General features: G+C 42.5%; 1 protein-coding gene across 1 annotated transcript; it reads right to left on the bottom strand.

Annotated features, from left to right (window-relative positions):
• Window positions 1-14,622: 14,622 nt before the first annotated feature.
• On the bottom strand, window positions 14,623-18,004 carry LOC100282470 (26S proteasome non-ATPase regulatory subunit 8). The gene is made up of 6 exons (NM_001155379.2): window positions 17,766-18,004; window positions 17,103-17,181; window positions 16,658-16,760; window positions 15,579-15,842; window positions 15,394-15,505; window positions 14,623-15,290 (listed from the first exon to the last, which is right to left on the bottom strand). Exons 1-6 carry the CDS (start codon window positions 17,868-17,870, stop codon window positions 15,150-15,152), a joined length of 804 nt encoding a protein of 267 aa, NP_001148851.1. The 5' UTR covers window positions 17,871-18,004; the 3' UTR covers window positions 14,623-15,149.
• Between the last annotated feature and the right edge of the window lie 1,706 nt (window positions 18,005-19,710).

Genomic DNA, 19,710 nt, shown 5'->3' with positions numbered 1-19,710 from the left:
GAAGACGGCGAACTCCGCTCCGCCCGACCCAGGGCTCGGACTCGGGCTAAGCCCCGGAAGACGGCGAACTCCGCTCCGCCCGACCTAGGGCTCGGACTCGGGCTAAGCCCCGGAAGACGGCGAACTCCGCTCCGCCCGACCCAGGGCTCGGACTCGGGCTAAGCCCCGGAAGACGGCGAACTCCGCTCCGCCCGACCCAGGGCTCGGACTCGGGCTAAGCCCCGGAAGATGGCGAACTCCGCTCCGCCCGACCCAGGGCTCGGACTCGGGCTAAGCCCCGGAAGACGGCGAACTCCGCTCCGCCCGACCCAGGGCTCGGACTCGGGCTAAGGCCCCGGAAGACGACGAACTCCGCTTCGCCCAACCCCAGGGGCTCGGACTCGGCCTCTGCTGGCGACCTCCACCTCGCCCGACCCAGGGGCTCGGACTCGGCCTCTGCTGACGACCTCCGCCTCGCCCGACCCAGGGGCTCGGACTCGGCCTCTGCTGACGACCTCCGCCTCGCCCGACCCAAGGGCTCGGACTCGGCCTCGGCCATGGAAGACAGACTCGACCCCGGCTTCGGGGGAGCCTCCACGTCGCCCAACCTAGGGCACAGGCCAGCCACGTCGACAGGAAGCGCCATCATCACTCTACCCCGAGCCGACTCGGGCCGCAGAGAACAAGACCGGTGTCCCATCTGGCTAGCTCCGCCAGATAGGCAATGATGGCGCCCCGCTAGCCCCGTGACGACGGCGGCTCTCAGCTCTCTTACGGAAGCAGGGCGACGTCAGCAAGGACACAACCGTTCCAACAGTTGTCCCTCCGCCAGGCTCCGTCGCTCCTCCGACAGCCACGACATCACGCCAGCAGGGTGCCAAGATCTCTCCGGCTGCCACATTGGCATGTACTTAGGGCACTAGCTCTCCCCCCGCTAGACACGTAGCACTCTGCTACACCCCCATTGTACACCTGGATCCTCTCCTTACGCCTATAAAAGGAAGGACCATGGCCTTCTTAGAAAGGGTTGGCCGCGCGGGGACGAGGACGGGGACAGGCGCTCTCTTGGGGCCGCTCGCTTCCCTCACCCGCGTGGACGCTTGTAACCCCCTACTGCAAGCGCACCCGACCTGGGCGCGGGACGAACACGAAGGCCGCGGGATTCCCACCTCTCTCTCGCCGGACTCCGGCCTCCTCGCTCCTTTCCCCCTTCGCGCTCGCCCACGCGCTCGACCCATCTGGGCTGGGGCACGCGGCACACTCACTCGTCGGCTTAGGGACCCCCCGGTCTCGAAACGCCGACACTACCAGTGCTTGAACGCATATTTTTGTAATTTGTCTTCCGTGACAGCTTCTTCCAGGAAAGCCTACAAAGGTTTGTAAGTATGAATATTACTTCATGCGTACTTGTCCTTGTTATTTATTTGCCAAACTTACAATTGATATATTTTCCTTATGGTTATCTTTGTGTTTCATATCCTAAAACTTATAAGACCTTTGGATCATGGAGTCACTTAGTCCCCTTTCTCCCCTTCAACTCCTTAGAACAACTCCAATAGTTTTCTAAACAACTCTCTAAATCTTAAATTTATGAAGTGGACAAAAACGCTTCTCCAATAGTTCTTAAAATAGTCTTACTAAATTTAGTTACTTGTTATCCAACCTCATTTACTCTCCAGGTTGGCAACTCTATAGCAACTCCCTAAATGCAGTTGTCGTCGATTTTTCACACCTACGTGTTCATTTTTTTCCTTTTTCGCAGAGTGAGGTAGCCATGTTCGGCGTGCTTTTTTTATTTCCCGTGCAGCGAGGCAACCAGGTCCGATACGCGTGACACAACCTTCTTCTCCGTCGTCAGACCACCGTTCACCCACAGGTCATGCTGTCAGACATGCGCGATCCAACCTTCTCCTGGACTGTCACTTCCCAACAGGTCACGTCGACTGACCTTCTCCTCTTCCCTGTTCACTACCCTTGACCCTACCTTTAGTTAGGTCCAACAGGAGCAGGCCTACTAAAACTAAATTCAAAATTAAACTATCGCCTAAATATGAGGATCTGTTGGAGATGAAGCTTTTTTACTCCCAATAGCTACTTAGCAACTTACTAAATATAAGTTTAGAGATCATTTTTCTATATAACTATTGGAGTTGCTTTTAAAGACCGTCTCCAACGGGTCCTTTAAATGAACATTGTTGGGGACTTGTTCTCAATTGCTATGAATTAAGAACAAGGAACACAAAAAAATGGGTTAAAGGTTAATACCCTTCGTCCTTCGAAACATTATTTCCCTGAGGATATAACGATCTTCGGACGAAGGTCATGAAGGACATACCTTCATGATCATAGTATACTTAGATGAAAGATGAATCATACAAAACATGGGAAACAACATGAATAATAGAATGATGTTATAATATACATTTACTGTTATTTAATCATGAATGAATATAAACAATATTGAATTACATTTATACCTTCGGCTTGACAGAAGGTAAAAATCCAAGTGTTACGTGCGAGTGAATGCAAGTCAGCGTGAATAGTACATGGATATTGTTCATCTATTTATAGGCACAGGACACAGCCTGTGTGGATTTACATTCATGTCCTTTATAACTGATTACAATCATGACATAGATTATCATGGGCCAATCGGTCTTTTCATCTTTAAGTCGGTGCCACCCTTCGTCTCAAGGCGTGTCACTATGCCGAAGCTCCCAGGATGGTAGCTTCGATTTTGCTTCTGTGTTGATCTTCCGAAGGTGTTTCTTCTTACAGGACCTTCGTCGACGAAGCAGACCTCCAACAGTAGCCCCTTCACGGTGCCAGATCGTTTTTCGTAACGAGCTCGACCCGTGAAAAATTCTCTTAGGCTTCAAAATGCCGAAGGTCCGAAAAACACCTTTGTAATATCTTAGAAACATTTTTGGACCAAAAGTTGATCTACGGTGCGTGGATGTGAGAAAGGGTTGTGGGCCGTTGGATGCAAAGGCAGAAGTCATCTGGGGCGTCGGTTCTTTTCTCCCACAAAACCCTAGGTGGCCACCCCTTTTCCCTCCACCCCCCTCTCTTGGCCGCCACCCTCCCCCCTTTTTCCCTTGGTTGGCCACCCCCTCTCTCCCATGGCAGCCACCCACCATTTCTTCCTCCTCCCTAGATCTCCCCCTCCCCCACGCAGCAAGGATCGAGAAGAGGAGGAGCAAGATGGATTGATGAAGAGGATGAGAGGATCAAGGAGATGTTCTACCCCCCCCCCCATCTATTGCAGATTTTCTTGGGGAAACCCTAGGTAAGGATGGGATCCTTGTTCCTCCATATAATTATGTGCTTTTGGAGGTTGTGGATCATGTGTATTGAAGGATTAGAGGTTGGATTAGATGTGGGGTTAGGTTTTGATCTCGAATTTAATTTCTGCAGAATGGCGGATTCGACAGTTTCTGTTCATACCAGTTTTCCGTGATCTTAGTGGCCTCAAAAAAATAAAAAGTTTATATATGAGTCGTAGATAATTTGTAGATCTTTTCATGGCCGCAAAGAACATCTCAATCGGACATCAGATCAGAAAGTTATTGCAGTTTGATTATAGCAGTTTTTCAGTCTCATAATTCTGTGCAGAATCTGTTCTCTTAATAGTTAGGCAATTTTATCAACAGAATTAAACTATGGGTTGGTAAAAGAAGTTGTAGATAATTTCATAAAATTTCCAGATTGTTAAAGAGTGCATTCATATGATTTGTGAAACTCCAGTTATGTTTGTTTTACTGTGGCTATTCCTGTTTGCGTGACAAAAATGAGCGGGTCTGTTCGCTGGTAGGTTTCATCAGGTAAATGGCCGAATTGGCTCTTCCAACTATGGAGACTTCTGTAGAGGGATAAAAGTTCTTACTGCCAGTAGAATTCCATGATTTTTGGTTGAGTAGTTTGTGAGATATCGAATTTTGAGGTTAATTACGCTGCTGTTTGAAAAGATTCAGTCAGTTATCTTGTTAGAGATTTTAGAACTTGTAGATGGCAGATTTTAATTATCCATTGAATACCGAGGTTATAGAGTATTTTGTGTAGATACTCCTAGATTATTTGTTTGATATCACAACTATTATAATTTTAAAGATACAAAATTAACAAACAGCGTTGCTGCTGTATGTCATGTGGTTCAGGGTGGGAGTCTTTCCACCAGGTCTTGGTTTCAAGTGTAGGAGCGATTTGTTGATTGTTGGCAAATGTTTGTGAAATATTTGTACTAAGTTTTATGCCTGCTAGTAGGTGGCTACACTCCAGATCATGCCTAGTACATTTCTTCTTCGATGAAGGCAAGTGAATGTAGCAGTGGTTGCTTCCGTTCTGACCTGTTATTTCTATTGCCTACACTCTAATATTCAGAAGTATTGGATTCTTTCATAATTGGACTCTATGGTGATGCTTTACTTGCTTGCATTATGCTGATGCTCAATCATATATTGATGATGATGATGATTCGAGTATGACTCGTGAGGTTAATTCACACCCCTGAAGGTAAATGAAGTATTATTTGAGGTTGGTATTGTATCTGAAGGTAAATAAAGTATTATTTGAGGTTGATATTGTATCTGAAGGTAAATGAAGTATTATTTGAGGTTGTATTGTATGTGAAGGAAGTGAAGTATATTGATAAATGCAGCATTCCATATACATTGCATGATTCACTTGCATCTGAAGTTTTGTCGTGACCTATGGTCCGACCGTACCGGTACAACTTAGCATCGTACGTTGCCCGAGGAGGGGTACGATGCGGCTTCATACCCTTAGAGGTATGAAGGCAGAGGACATATGCATTGCATTCATATGCATTCATTGAAGTGGTATTTGTAGATGGTGTGGTTTTATACTCTAAGAGGTATGAAGGCAGAGGACTTACACATTGCATTACTATGCATACATCGAAGTGATATTTGCAGGTATTGTTGACGCAGGAAAGTGTTATACAACCTATTGTGGTTGTTCGAGGAAATAAGATGGCATTGGTTATTTTGGGACTATTGAGTTCTATATGTACAAGTATTTCTGTTCTCAATTGTGATCCCTTTAAAATGTTGATTAATTCAATTTTTTTGGTTTAAATATCTCGTCGAAACAATTCACTTGCCGAGATGTTTCATCTCACTCTTGCATTACTCAATGCAGGTACTTGATTCATGTTGGGAATAAGGGGAGTAGCAGCATGTCCACCTTCACTCTCATAATAACGCTACCCAGGCACAACCATGATTTAATTAGAAACTTCTTGTCAAAGGAAGTTTGTTTTTAACTAGTCGTGCACACTAGTTAATTCAGTTCATGACGTTATGGTTATCTTTCCATTGCTAGCAGATTATTAATGTCTAGTGTGTTTTCTTATCATGATATCTGTTTATACTTTGTTGCTTCCACGTTTATGCAAATTTTCAAAGGAGATGCTGTCGAAATTTTATATATGAATGTTAGTTGTGTAGTTTAGTAGCATTTCGGGGTGTTTGTGGATCCCGGGGTGTTACAGTTGGTATCAAAGCATAGGCTTTAGATTCTTGGCAATTTGAAGATAAATTTGACACACTTGCACATATAGGAAGGGTATGGGTACAAATATCTTTGATATATATTAATTTCTTTGAAGTGTAGGTGACAATAATTTCACCCCTCCCCATTCCTTTATGGTGATGAGGTAAGTTGTTTATGACTTAATGCCTGATATAATTTATCTCTAAATCTTTATATTGTTTTATTAATGTGTTTGATATTGCTGGTCTTTTGTGAGATTGAAGTTGTTATTATGCCTGTGATATACAAGTATGCCTATGTTGTTTTCACCATGTTTTTCATGGTTGAGTTTTATTACAATAATATTGTTATATATGCTTGATTGAGAATGTTTCTAAGAGGAGTGTGAATTGCGTGTTTTGGGTTACAAGGTAACCATCAATTTGAATTTAAGTTGTTGAGCGGTTGGTGGATAGTTCCAACTATCTTTGCAAAGAATGATTGTTTATGTCAAGAAACCAGTTCTAAAAGAAATGAATATTGGTACTTTTATAGGAATTTTGGGTGAAGTCTTTACCTAGCTAGAATGGCTTACATGTCTCTCTTCTATTGTGTGTTTTAGTAGCCACAAAGCCTAGATGTGGTTTAAAGTGGTTGCATGTTAGTCATGCTAGTTGTAGAATAAAGGTTGATGAGAAAAAGGAGAAGATAGTTTAGAGCCCACTGGACCTAACCTTCGGATTAACTAGGCCCCTGTGCGACATGCTGCAAGGGTCACCATGCCGAGAAGCTGTGGGCGAATTCCGAGTTGTGTCTGAGCATATCGGTACTAGAGATTTGGTGCAGGAATACTTAGCCAATAGAGTATTTCCGACGTTAAAGGAATAGAATATGCCAAAGCTTAAAGGAGAAAAGAAAAAGAATGAACTTGTTCGACTGCCCTATCACTTCAAGTTCAAGAAACATTTCAAAGAGCATTGCCAAGAATGGTTGGAAATGATTGAAGTTATGTGCAATGAAATTTTGGGCAACTATACTAAGAAAGAAGATCAATTGATGACCGCGGCCTTCGGCACCCAACTGAAACGAAGGCTGAACCAAGTAATGGATGCCCTGAAATTTGAATGCCCTGACTATGAACGGTAAAGCAAGGGTGCCGAAGGGCCAAAAAGAAAAAGAGTTGTCAGTGTTATGAAGAGGCAAGCTGCTAGAATGATAGAAGATGAGAAAGCTTTGAAAAAGAAAAAATCCAGCCCTGAGCCGAAGGTGGCTGTTCCGAAGAAAAGAAAATTTGCGGCTGCGAATCCGAAAACAACTGATTTAGAGGAAGAAATTCCTTCAACGCCTCCTGCTGCTGACGTGGAGGAAATTTTAAAGGTAATGACCGAATCTTTACCTCTCAAGCTAAGTCCACTAGGGCCACAACTGATAAAGCTTTTACAGAAGAAGGAGGAGCCTGCGGCAATCAAGAAGCCTGCTGAAAAAAGGCGAAGGATTATTACTGTTATTGATGCTATTGAAGAAACGCCACCGTCGGCTTTAGCGTCAAAAACACCAGCTGCCGAAGCTGCTCCCACCGAAGCTACAACTGCCGAAGCTACGGCGGTCGAAGCCACAAAACTTGAGCGCGTATTTTCTGATATTGATAAGATGATTTTGGATATGGCCACGGAAGAAACTGTTGCAACTGCCGAGGAAACCCTGGCCCTAGTGCCTGAGAAAGGGGAGAAGGTGTTTAACAAAGAGAAGAAGATTACCGGAGATATTTCGGAGGAAGGGGACTTCAATTTTCAAAACATGATTGGTCAAGAGTTATCCAAGACTGAAAAAGAGGAGCTAAGAGATTATGTTATATCTTGCGGCTACCAGCCACGAGCGTTGCTCTTCGGTGGCGTTGACGAAGAGAGCTTAGAATGCCTCCGGGACCGGACTGGAGCGAAGGTTGTCAGCACTCTATTGAAGAGTGTTGGCTTTCCGAAGCTTGAGGCCGACCTCAGCAGATACCGACGGCAACATATCGCCGGTAGCTTGTTTTATTCTAGTTTTACGGTAAAGTTCTTACCTTAACTTTTTATTGTTTTTGAGATGAAGGTTACTTCTGATGAAGGTTATTTTCTCAGAGTCTACTACTAAGTAAAACCTTGAGGATGCAACAAGACCTCGAGGACAAGAAAAATGAGATTATAATTGAGGGCTTAGAGGGCAAAATTAAAGATCACGAAGCTGCTCTGGAGAAGAAGAATTTCGTGCTTCAAACAATGGAGGGTTCGCTGGCAGAAGCCCAAGCCGAGATTGCTAGATTAAACAGTGAACTCTCCACAAAATCAAAAAGCTTCAATCAAGAGAAGAAGGATTTTGATGCAAAGCATGAAGCTGAAGTTGCAAAGAGTTCGAACTTGCAAAAGTCATTGAAGGAACTTCAAGATAAATGTCTGAACTTCGGCAACCAGTGCGTGCAACGACTGAAGCAGGTCTTCAACTCAGTTGGAGCCAGTTCTGAAAAATTTAAACCTTCAGCTAGAGACCTGCCAGGCATCTTCAATCATATTGAAGGCGAAGTTGATGCTCTAGATGAAGTCATAGCTGGGCATGGTGACTTCTGCGCTCTGCTAGCTTCTCGTGGCACAGCTGTTGCTTTTATGAAGGCTGGTTGCACGCATAGGAATATTGTAAACAGACCGAACTTCAGCTTATCACCAGCGGACTTGAACGACATCCCCGGCCTGGCCTGAAGCATTGGGAACAGATTCGTAACTCAAATTTGGGCGAAGGGTGGACGAAGCTTAGCTGGTGACGAAGCTCGAAGTCACCTCAAGCCGGTAATAACCTTATGTCTGCTACTTTACCTTCTCCTCGAAATTTGTGCTTTCCTTATACTACTTTGTTATGTACAGGATGACGAAGCCGAAGATCAATGAACCGAAGCTTGTTGGGAAGTGACAAAGCTACTGCAAAAAAGTTCTAGAGAAAATTTTGAGTTAATTTTGTAAAAAATATTGTAATCTATGAATTAAACATTATTCTGTAAATTTGTCAATGCCTTGTAATATATTTTACCTTTTCATCCATGAATGCATTGCTTTGATGTGGACGAAACTTATACTTTTTGAGCCGAAGGCGAAAAACACCTTCCCTTCTTTTCGTACACAATGAAGCATAAATATGCTTTTTTTGTATTCGCCGAAGCCTTGTCATTAAAACCGAAGCAACTGTCTGTGCTCTATGATATGATGATGATGATCCTATGAATGTCTAAATGAATGTATATGAATGCAATGAATGATGTGATGTAATGTGCAAGTGAATATCCAAACACACACGTACGAAGCCACATCCAGACTCTGCATTCCCTCAGAAATGACCAAAATCTCTTTGTTATTTATTTTTCGGCTTCACCGCTTTTTTCGGTGTAAGTTCTGCATTCCCTTAGAAACGCCTTTTGAACTTCTTCGCCTTCTATTTCGGCGGTATCACCGTTGACTTTTCGGTGTAAGTTCTGCATCCCCTTAGGAACGTCTTTTGAACTTCTTCGCCTTCTATTTCGACGGTATTTGGCTCTGCATTTCCTTAGGAACGACTTTTGAACAGAAAACTTACGCTGCGGTCCCTTGGGAACGACTTTTTGTAGCTTTGTCGTGCTCTGCATCCCCTTAGGGACGACTTTCGAGCTTCTCCCTGTTTTTTTTCCTTTTTCTGCACTCGATGGTGCATGCTCAGATTTTACATTTTACATATTTTTGGGGGATTTTGCTCTCGTAGAGCTGGATAAAAAAGAAAAAATTACAAACTATGGCCCCATTAAAAACCTTTTTCCCCTTCGGAAAGGAAAAGGGTGCCATAGGAAAAATGAAAAAGATTACATCAAGTTACACATAATATCGTCGAAGCTCATCCGCATTCCAAGATCTAGGAATGTCGTTGCCGTCCATATCCTTCAATCTGTAAGAACTGGGTCTTGACGAAGATACCACCAGAAAGGGTCCTTCCCACTTCAACTGTAGCTTGCCTACTGTGTCTGGATTGGCCACTCTCCGAAGTATCAGATGTCCTGGCTTAATGTTTTTCAGCCAAACTTTTCTGTCACGCCATTTTATTGTTTCGGCTTGATATTTATTGATATTCTCCACAGCCTGAAGTCTGGTCCCTTCTATAGTATCTTTTGCCACAGAATAATCAGCTTCGTCCTCTGTCGAAGCTACTGTTCTAATTGACCCTGCTTTAGCTTCTTCTGGGGTTATAGCTTCGTCACCAAACAATAACTTGAACGGTGTAAAACCTGTTGACCTTGATATAGTTGTATTGTGGCTCCACACCACTTTAATAAACTCATCTGGCCACTTTCCTCTAGGTTGATTGAAGATTAACTTCATTATTCACGTCATTATAATGTCATTTGCTCTTTCGACCAGCCTGTTTGACTCCGGGTGCCTAACTGATGCAAAATGAATCTTCGTGCCAATCTGGTCGCAGAAACCTTTGAAAGTTTCGGCATCAAACTGTGTTCCATTGTCCACAGTTATAGCCTTCGGCACGCCGAAGCGACAAACGATATTTTGCCAGAAGAATTTCTGGACTGTAACCGAAGTTATTGTAGCCAAAGGCTTTGCTTAATCCACTTAGAAAAATATTCTACAACCACCACGACATATTTCAAATTACTTTGTGCTGGTGGAAGTGGGCCTAACAACTCCAGGCCCCATCTTTGCAATGGCCAGGTTGGTTGTATTAACTGAGTTAATGACGAAGGTTGTTTTTGGTCTCTTGCACATTTTTTACAATTTTCGCACTTTTGGACCAGATCTGCTGCATCCGAAGCTGCCTTCGGCCAGTACAATCCCTGTCTAAAAACCTTTCCCAGCAAAGGCATAGACCCAATATGATATCCACACAATCCTGCATGTATCTCCTTCATTAGTTTTATACCTTCGGTTCTGGATAAACACTTGAGAAGGGGGGAGCAAACTCCATGTTTGTATAATTTCCCTTTTATTATGATATACGGTCTTATTCTTGCTTCCATTCTTTTATTATAAACTTCATCGTCCGAGAGGCAGTTACCCTGGAGGAAAGATATGATTTCAGTTCTCCAATCTTCACTATGTACTAGAGAAATGGCGAGCACTGCTCTCTCCATGAGTTCAACCGAAGGTGCCTTTATTGTTTCAAAAAATACTTCCGAATGTAGAGGGAGCCCCTGAGCCGCTGATTTGGCTAACAGATCTGCATGCTCATTTTCGCCTCTTGGAATGTTCTTGACAGAGAAACCTTCGAAAGAAGCCTCCAACCTTCGAACTGTATCCAAATATTTTTCAAGTTTCGGATCTCTTGCCTTGCTACTTTTATCTATATGGCCAGAAATGACTTGAGAATCAGTTTTCAGAATAGCCCTTCTTATTCCCATTGCCCTTAACTTTCGAAGCCCCAACAAGAGTGCTTCGTATTCAGCAATACTATTTGTACAACTAAAGTCTAGCTTGGCTGCATAACATGTTCTGACTTTCGAAGGTGCTACTAGAACATCAGCTGCTCCTGCGCCGAAGGTTCCCCAAGAACCATCGCAGAACACTGTCCAAGCTTCGGCATCTTTATTTATCTCTTCTTTCTGAGCCCCTGGCGTCTAGTCAGCGATGAAGTCTGCTAACGCCTAGGACTGAATTGAAGATCTATGCACATAATCATTGGTGAATTCATTAAGCTCTGCATCCCATTTTCCAATCCTTCCAGTAGCCTCTCTGTTCCTCATGATGTCCTTTAGAGGTTGTGACGAAGGAACAATTATGTGGTATGCTTGAAAATAATGCCGAAGCTTTCTAGAAGCCATTAACACAACATATAATACCTTCTCCAATTCTGTGTAATTTTTCTTTGACGAACTTAAAACTTCAGAGACGAAGTATACTAGAGCTTGCTTTTTAGCCTGACCATCTAGCTTCTCCTGTACTAGTGTTGCACTCACTGCAGAATGTGAAGCTGCCACATATAAGAGCAATGGAGTCCCTGGCGCGGTTGGAGTTAATGTTGTTAAATCAATCAAATATTGTTTCAAATCTTCAAAAACTTTTTGTTGTGTCGGGCCCCATTGAAAGACTTCGGCTGACTTCAGTATTTCAAAAAATGGCAGATTTCTTTCCGCTGATCTGGATATGAATCTGTTTAATGATGCTAACCTTTCTACCAGCCGTTGAGCCCCTTACTTCGTGCTTCGTGGCTCCATCCGAAGGATAGCTTTGATATTGCTTGGGTTAGCTTCAATTCCTTTCGTTGATACCAGACAACCAAGGAACTTGCCTTTTTTCACTCCAAAAACACATTTTTCTGGATTTAATTTCAGGCTAGCTTGCCTGAAATTGGCAAATGTTTCTTGCAAATCAGCAATGTGATTTTCTTGCTTTGTGCTTTTCACTATGATATCATCAACATAGGTCAGCACATTTCTGCCTATCTGGGAATGAAGGACCTTGACTGTCATTCTGCTGAAGCTTCCTCCAGCATTCTTGAGCCCCTCAGGCATCCTAAGATAGCAATAGGTGCCACTGGAGTTATGAAGCTAGTCTTCGGCTCATCTTCCTTCTTCATCCAGATTTGATGATAGCCTGAATAACAATCCAATAGACTCATGAGCTCTGAAGAAGCTGTTGCATCTACAAGAGTCTATTCTTGGTAGCGAGAATTCGTCTTTTGGGCATGCCTTGTTAAGATCTGTGAAATCAATGCACATTCTCCATTTGCCATTGGTCTTCTTCACCATGACAGTATTGGCTAACCACTCTGGGTATTTTACCTCTCTGATGACACCAGCACTGAGAAGCCTTTTCACTTCATTCCGAGCACCTTCGACTTTATCATCAGACATTTTCCGAAGCCTTTGCTTTCTTGGCCTAAAGGATGGGTCCACATGGAGTGAATGTTCAATGACATCTCTGTTGACACCGCAGAGATTATTGGCTGACCAAGCAAAGACATCTTTGTTGTTAAATAAAAATCTTATCAAAGTTTTCTCTTGCTCTTCAGATAGCTGAGACCCCAACAGTACTTTTTGCTCTACTATGTCTTCACATAGAAGCATGGGCTTCGGCTGATCCGCCGAAGCAGCCTTCTCTCTTTTGTATTTGTATTGTTCACAGACTTTGGCTCCATCTATATTGTAAATTGATTTTGAGTCTGTCCAATTTCCTTCGGCTTTTCTGGCAGCTTCTTGACTCCCATGAATAGCAATGGGTCCTTGTTCCAAAGATATCTTCATGCATAGATATGCTGGATGAAGTATTGCTTCAAAGGCATTCGGTGTTCCACGACCAATGATTGCATTGTAAGGATATTCCATGTCAACAATGTCAAAGACGACTTGTTCGGTTCTTGTGTTATGAACAAAGCCGAAGGTAACTGGCATTGTGATTTTGCCGAGTGATGTAATCTGTCTTCCTCCGAAGCCACATAGAGGATGTGTAGCATCATGAATCTTGTCTTCTGGCTCTTACATTTGTCTAAAGGCCTTAGCAAATATGATATCCGCTGCGCTGCCTGTATCAACTAGAACATTATGGACCAGAAAACCTTTAATGACACAAGATATGACCATAGCATCATTGTGAGGATAATCTTTGAGCTGAAGGTCCTCTTGGGAGAAGGTAATTGGGATGTGGGACCATTTTGATTTGATGAAGGGTCCCTGCACCTCAATATGTTGTACCCTTCTCTATGCTTCCTTCTTCTGCTTCTTGTTAGCCGGCTCTGAACCTGAACCGCCTGTTATCGGAAGCACCAGCAGCTTCGTAGCCGAAGATACTTCAGTTTGGTTGTTGAACGAAGCCATCAGCTCAATCTGTGGAAGTGAGTTCACCGGAGGTGGGCGCCAATGTTGGAGACTTGTTCTCAATTGCTATGAATTAAGAACAAGGCAACACAAAAAATGGGTTAAAGGTTAATACTCTTCGTCCTTCGAAACATTATTTTCCTGAGGATATAACGATCTTTGGACGAAGGTCATGAAAGACATACCTTCATGATCATAGTATACTTAGATGAAAGACGAAGCATACGAAACATGGGAAACAGCATGAATAATATAATGATATTATAATATACATTTACTGTTATTTAATCATGAATGAATATAAACAATATTGAATTACATTTATACATTCGGCTTGACAGAAGGTAAAATTCCAAGTGTGACGTGCGAGTGAATACAAGTCAGCGTGAACAGTACAGTGATACTGTTCATCTATTTATAGGCACAGGACGCAGCCTGTGTGGATTTACATTCATGTCCTTTATAACTGATTACAATCATGACACAGATTATCATGGGCCAATCGGTCTTTTCATCTTTAAGTCGGTGCCACCCTTCGTCTCAAGGCGTGTCACTATGCCGAAGCTCCCCGGATGGTAGCTTCGGTTTTGCTTCTGTGTTGATCTTCTGAAGGTGTTTCTTCTTACAGGACCTTCGGCGACGAAGCAAACCCCCAACAAACATATACTCTAAATTTTAGAGGAGATTCTTGTCGTCCAACAACGTCCACTAAACGATCCTCTAAATTTTGAGAACGCTGCTTAATCCTCTCTATATAGAGTTTCTCTCTCCTTTCCTATATCTATTCTAATATTTTAAACAATAGATTTAACATAACTAAAATATGTGTAATAAATTTGAAAGTATGATAAATACGTATGTATAAAAAATAAAAATAAAATATGTCTCTAATATAGGTATTTAGATATAGATAAAATATATCTCTAATATAGTTATTTAGATATAGAGGACGACATATAAAGGACACTGTTAGAGAGAAAAGAGATATAGAGAAGAGAAAGAAAAATTTCACCTAAATTGTGTTGCTTGTTATAGTTCTTTTCCGTGCAGTTGTTACAGTTCTTTACAGAATCGCCATAGGTACCCAAGCCTAAACTGTGGAACCAGAATCACTTTCATAACCATACTTTCTATGGCTAACACGTTGTCCAGTATCATTTTACCATAGTTTAGATTGTATCAACCTTATATATCGACAAACAATATTAGTTTAAATTACAATATTATTTATCAGACAGCAAAATCCAAATTTATTAGACCATAAGATCTATTTTATTTACACCAGTAATTCAGAAATGATATTTTCAGACGAGACAGTCAATTTATTGTCAGTTACTCGGCACATGAAAGGACGGTGACCATGACATTTTCTTAAATGGATCTGCATGACTTTGATCCCGTTCATCGTCTCATTAGTAAACTTCCTCTTTGCAGAACATAAACCGGTAAAATTGTGTTTTTAACCACAACACCAAACCAAAATAAGACTTCCCTTCAGTTAAGCACAGATGTATGCTCATGTTTCGCTCAAGCATACTTGAATGAGCAATCTCTGTTTTCCAGTATGACTAATCTTGTCAACATAATTTGTCTTTTTTTAAATAAAAAAAGACAATCAGTGCAATTTCGATGTAATAATTCAATATTAAGCCCATCAAAAGTTAACAGCAGCAATGGATGACAGGCATCTTTCAAGCAATGCAGTTAATGTGGTGAAACAATGCCGCAGAGATCAAGCCCTTCAGAGATTGATCAGAGCTGACATGAGCTGCGATCAGAGCTGATCTCAAATGTAAAGGACAGTACATGCCATGCCAAGTGACCACAGAAATAAACATCAACCAGGGATTACTGTGAAATTAAATCATACAATACGCTCCAGCTCCCTCGCATAGCTGAGCGTCTGGTTGATGAGCTGCAAGGATGGGATCTCCTTGTAGGGCTGTGACTCCTTTGCCTTCTGGAAGAAGACGGCACCGTTCTTAAGCTCCCATTCCGGGTGCTCCTGTTAACCATGTTCACAATATTATACTTTACAGTAACTATCATATGATTTCACATAGAAATACACTCAGAAAAAGGAGGGGGGTTTAAAAGACTAAAGCTACCTCTGTGATGTACTCGTGCAGATCTTGGTCAGAACTGAACATAAGCATTTGTTTTGCATCACTTACAGATAGGGAATCATACCCCTTTTCGCTGCACCCAGCGATCTCATCTCTGTGAGAGCAGGAAAACACAATGAGATAAAATCAAACAATCAAATAAACAGGAGTAACAGAATCCCACTCACCTAACTGTCTTGGCGAGAAGGTCCATGAAGTAAACATAGGTCTCATGTGGCACAGCTTGCCGAGCGCTTAACACTCGGTTGTAGGCACCCTCCATGAAGGATTGCTCAAGCTCTACAGCATGCTTGATGCAAGGGTGCTCAAGTGCCTTGACAGGTAAAAGCTCCAGCTCAGTATGGAACTCAGCAATTCTATTCTGAACCAACAGCCTCAGAAGATTGAGTCCCAAAATTGGGTACTCCTCTGGTGAGGGGGGAATTATGCCACTGCATAAATAAATACCATTTGGTATCAAATTTACATTGTTTAGCATAATACAATTCTGGCATGCTCCTGAAAAAAAATACCCTGGAGGTAATGTTTTGATCCTATTCATAGTTACTTATGGATATGTTTCGGGTCCCAGAAAGGCAAGACTACACACAATTTCCAGTTTAAACTCGTTTTAGCAAGTCCAGTTTGAACTTGTTTTAGCAAGTCCAGTTTGAATTCGTTTTAGCAACTTCATTGCAACAAAAAACTAATAAACGCTCACTCAAATAATAGTTAAAACTACTTGATAGTCTGATGGATCTGACTGAAATGTCGGGTATCGGGTTTCCTTGTCGCTTAGGGCCTGTTTGGAAGCACCTAGTTTTTAAAGAAACTGGTTTATGAAAACTAGGGTGGTTCCAAACATACAGTTTATAGAAACTGGATTCTCAGTTTCTTAAAAAACAAGAAGCTAGCGTTCCCTAACTAAAACCAGTTTATGAAAACTGATATGGTTCCAAACACCATAAACCAGTTTTTAAAAACTAGACATAAAAACTGGATTCTTAAAAACTAGGTTTCTTCCAAACAGGACTTTAGACTAGATAAACAACTCAAATAAGTCTTTGGTTCCACTAGTTCAGTATCTCAATTTACAAATGCAGGCACAACAAATACTAATATTACTTATGTATAAGGAAAATATGCCTTTCACAATCAGCTTTAAACTTTTATTACTCAAAACATCACATGGATTCAGTCTAAAGAAATTAGAAATCAAAGTAATAAAGGCAAATAAAATCGACAAATTGGGTGACAAAAAACTAACCATGTATCCATGTAATAAGGCTTTAGCTGACAGAAATCACGTTCAAATGCATCTTGGTCCTCAAGTTTCACACTCAAAACAACAGCATGCTCATAAATGTCCCCTGAAATGTTTTGGGTTGAGTTCAAAACTTGCTCCGTTGAAGGCTAAGTACAAGTACTGCATAATAGTTCATGGGCCTCTTGATCTTTTCTATTACTAAAACACTAGATAGCTTAGTTATAAAGAAGAAAACATAACAACTTATTGCTCGTCTGCATGGATGAACAGAGATGAAATAAAGCATCAAATTTTTTGCATTGAATATGATATCCATTATGGTGCTCATCATTATCCATGTTAGCAATACGAATAATCAAGAACCCAATTTTGCATATACTAGAGCACTTAGGGGGTCGCTATGGCATCAACTAATAAAAAACCATGAGGCCCAAGGCCATCTTACTTGCAAGTTTGAGCTCCTCCACGGCTTTAGGTGTCTGCTCAAATGAGGGCGGAAGGCTGGGGAATTTGGTGAGATGGACCTGCAAAAATAATGTGTTTCACATGTAAATAACTAGAAAAATCAAAAGTAATTCGTTGAGTTCTCACTTCTCAGGAGTTTCTCCCATAAAACCATACTGACAACTCAATGGACCAGCAAAAATCAAGGTTTTCTCTACAAATATAACTAAACCTGAAGTTGCTCCAGTGCAGATCTGTACACGCTCGGATCTAAGTAAAGGAGGCACGGGAAGGGGACATGACAATTTTCAGGAAAGCCTGCTAAACTCTGTCCTTTTCCCCTGTAAACCGCTTCAGAGTGCAAACTACTCCGGCGCGGATGACATCCACGAAACAAACCCTAAAAACCACATCTAAAGCAGCCCAAACACGGCGAAACCTATCAAGCCGGCGTCTCCGGATCAGGAGAAGCCAAATTTTATTTCCAAAATAAGAGGTATCCCTTATAACCATCGAGAGACAGGTAAAGTTGCATATTCCATGCCGTCAGTCTGAAATCACACCCCCAAACACATAAACAATAGCCGCGGAATCTCCCGGATAAACTTAAACATCGGGAAGTGAACGGAGGGCGAGATAGATCTAGCGAAGCCGGCTATCGCACCTTGAGCTGTGAGAGGAGGGTGACGCAGGCGTCGAGGTCGTTGCGGGTGTAGGCCGCCTTGAAGCGGGCGAACATCTGGGTCACCTCTGTCATCTTCGGATCCATCGGCTCTTGGTCGCGGCGGCGGCGGCCTCTTCTCTGCTGCTGCGGTGGGGCGGCTGAAAATGCTTTGCTTGCGGTGGGAACGAACAACTAGTATTGTGTGCAAGCACAGTTTTTTCTTTAATTTAAGCGGTTTTGACCCAATAGTAGGGAAAATATCCTATGCAATCACTTATCCGGTGCAAGCATGCAATCAAGCGATCTAGTGTATCCGATCTAGATCTAATGATGACTGTTATTTTATATTTAACCCCTTCCACCTAAAACATAGTACCTATTTTACTTTTAACCCCTTCCATATGAAACCGTTGGATCTAGATTGGATGCTCTGGATAGTTTTATTGCACGCTTGCACCAAAATGAGTGATTGCACAGGATATGTCCTCCCAATAGTATCCTAGCTTCAATATAAGTCTTACCGATCGTGTAAAAAAAGAGATTTGTACTATAAATAACAATATTTACAGAGTAAAATTTAAAATAAAGATAAAAAGATATATGATATGATAGCTGGTGGAGACAGTCTAACAATAGTCTATACTAGATTAAACCTTGTACGTCTCGAACAAAATTACTAGCCTCACAGCCTCTAGCTAGTTCAACTCGGGCTCGTTTGTGCATTTAAATGGTTAACTCAAGTTCGTTTGTGCCTTTAAATAGCTAGTTCAACTGCGTCTCCACAAACGCGTGGCCTGCTCCCCTGGCGGCCTCCACTGTCACACCCGGTTTTAGAAGGCAAATCGAATGCGAATCATGTACGTGCCAGGATCAGTTATTCACGTACACAGCAGTTACATAACATGGACATCATCACACAGTGCTCAAAATAGTATTAAAAGGGGAAATAATAGTCGATTACATCATACGTCTGAGACGTCCATATAGTTCTTACAATAAATCAAAGTGCGAAAACGAAACGTAGATAACCGCGGCCTTCACAGGCAGCCGACTGGGGGTTGCCGCTAACTCACGTCTAGAACTCGTCGTAGTCTTGGAACTCCTGGAAGTCTCCTTCCACAGCTTCATCTTCGCCTGAGCAGTGGTTGCAATGCTGACGACCTGGGGATGGGGGGTTTGGTGTGTAGAGCAAAGGTGAGTACACATCAACATACTCAGCAAGTATCATGTTTGGCTGTAGTGGACTAGCTTTATGTGGGGATAAGTCAAGCAGTTGCTTTTAGTTGGTCAGTTTATTATTTCTAGTAGAGAAAGCCAAGTTTTAGATTTAACCCACGTTATTAACCCAAACGTACTCCTTTCCAAACGGAAAGAGTACCACCTACCAGCACCATAGTCATAGCCAAAGCCATCGATCTCATAGCCACCTGTACCATAATGTCTCTGATCAAGTACCACTAATCACTGGAGCTCCCTTGGCCGCTCATAACCGCGAGCACGGCTGATATATCAGTTTTCAAACACTCTGCAGAGGTTGTGCACTTTACCCACAAGCCGTGATTCCCTCTTGCCTCGGGCCGATCAAACCCTTAAACACTACCAAGGTGAATAGGCAGGGTTTCACTACGTAGCCTTTACAAAGATTCCCCAGGGCTGTAGCCACCCGTTAGGTTTCCTAAATGCACCGCACTCCTCCCCAAGGGGCGAACCCAAACTTGGCAGAGCGAGCCGCATACACCGAGCCCCATTGACGGCACGACGGCTAAGTGAACTACACCCCGGATCCTCTAATTATTCAGCTAAGGGCACCCCATTCCACCCTCATGGTTGCACTGTTTTCCCGGGCGGTCATCCATAGAACAGGTCCTTACGGAGAGGCACTCGAGAAACCGCTCGAGCCCCCTTGATGACCACAAGTATAACATCATAATAAGAGAAGGGAAAA

Source organism: Zea mays, chromosome 10, assembly GCF_902167145.1.
Source record: "Zea mays cultivar B73 chromosome 10, Zm-B73-REFERENCE-NAM-5.0, whole genome shotgun sequence".
In the NCBI taxonomy this organism is placed as follows: domain Eukaryota; kingdom Viridiplantae; phylum Streptophyta; class Magnoliopsida; order Poales; family Poaceae; genus Zea; species Zea mays.
This window is presented reverse-complemented; position numbering and strand designations above follow the sequence as displayed.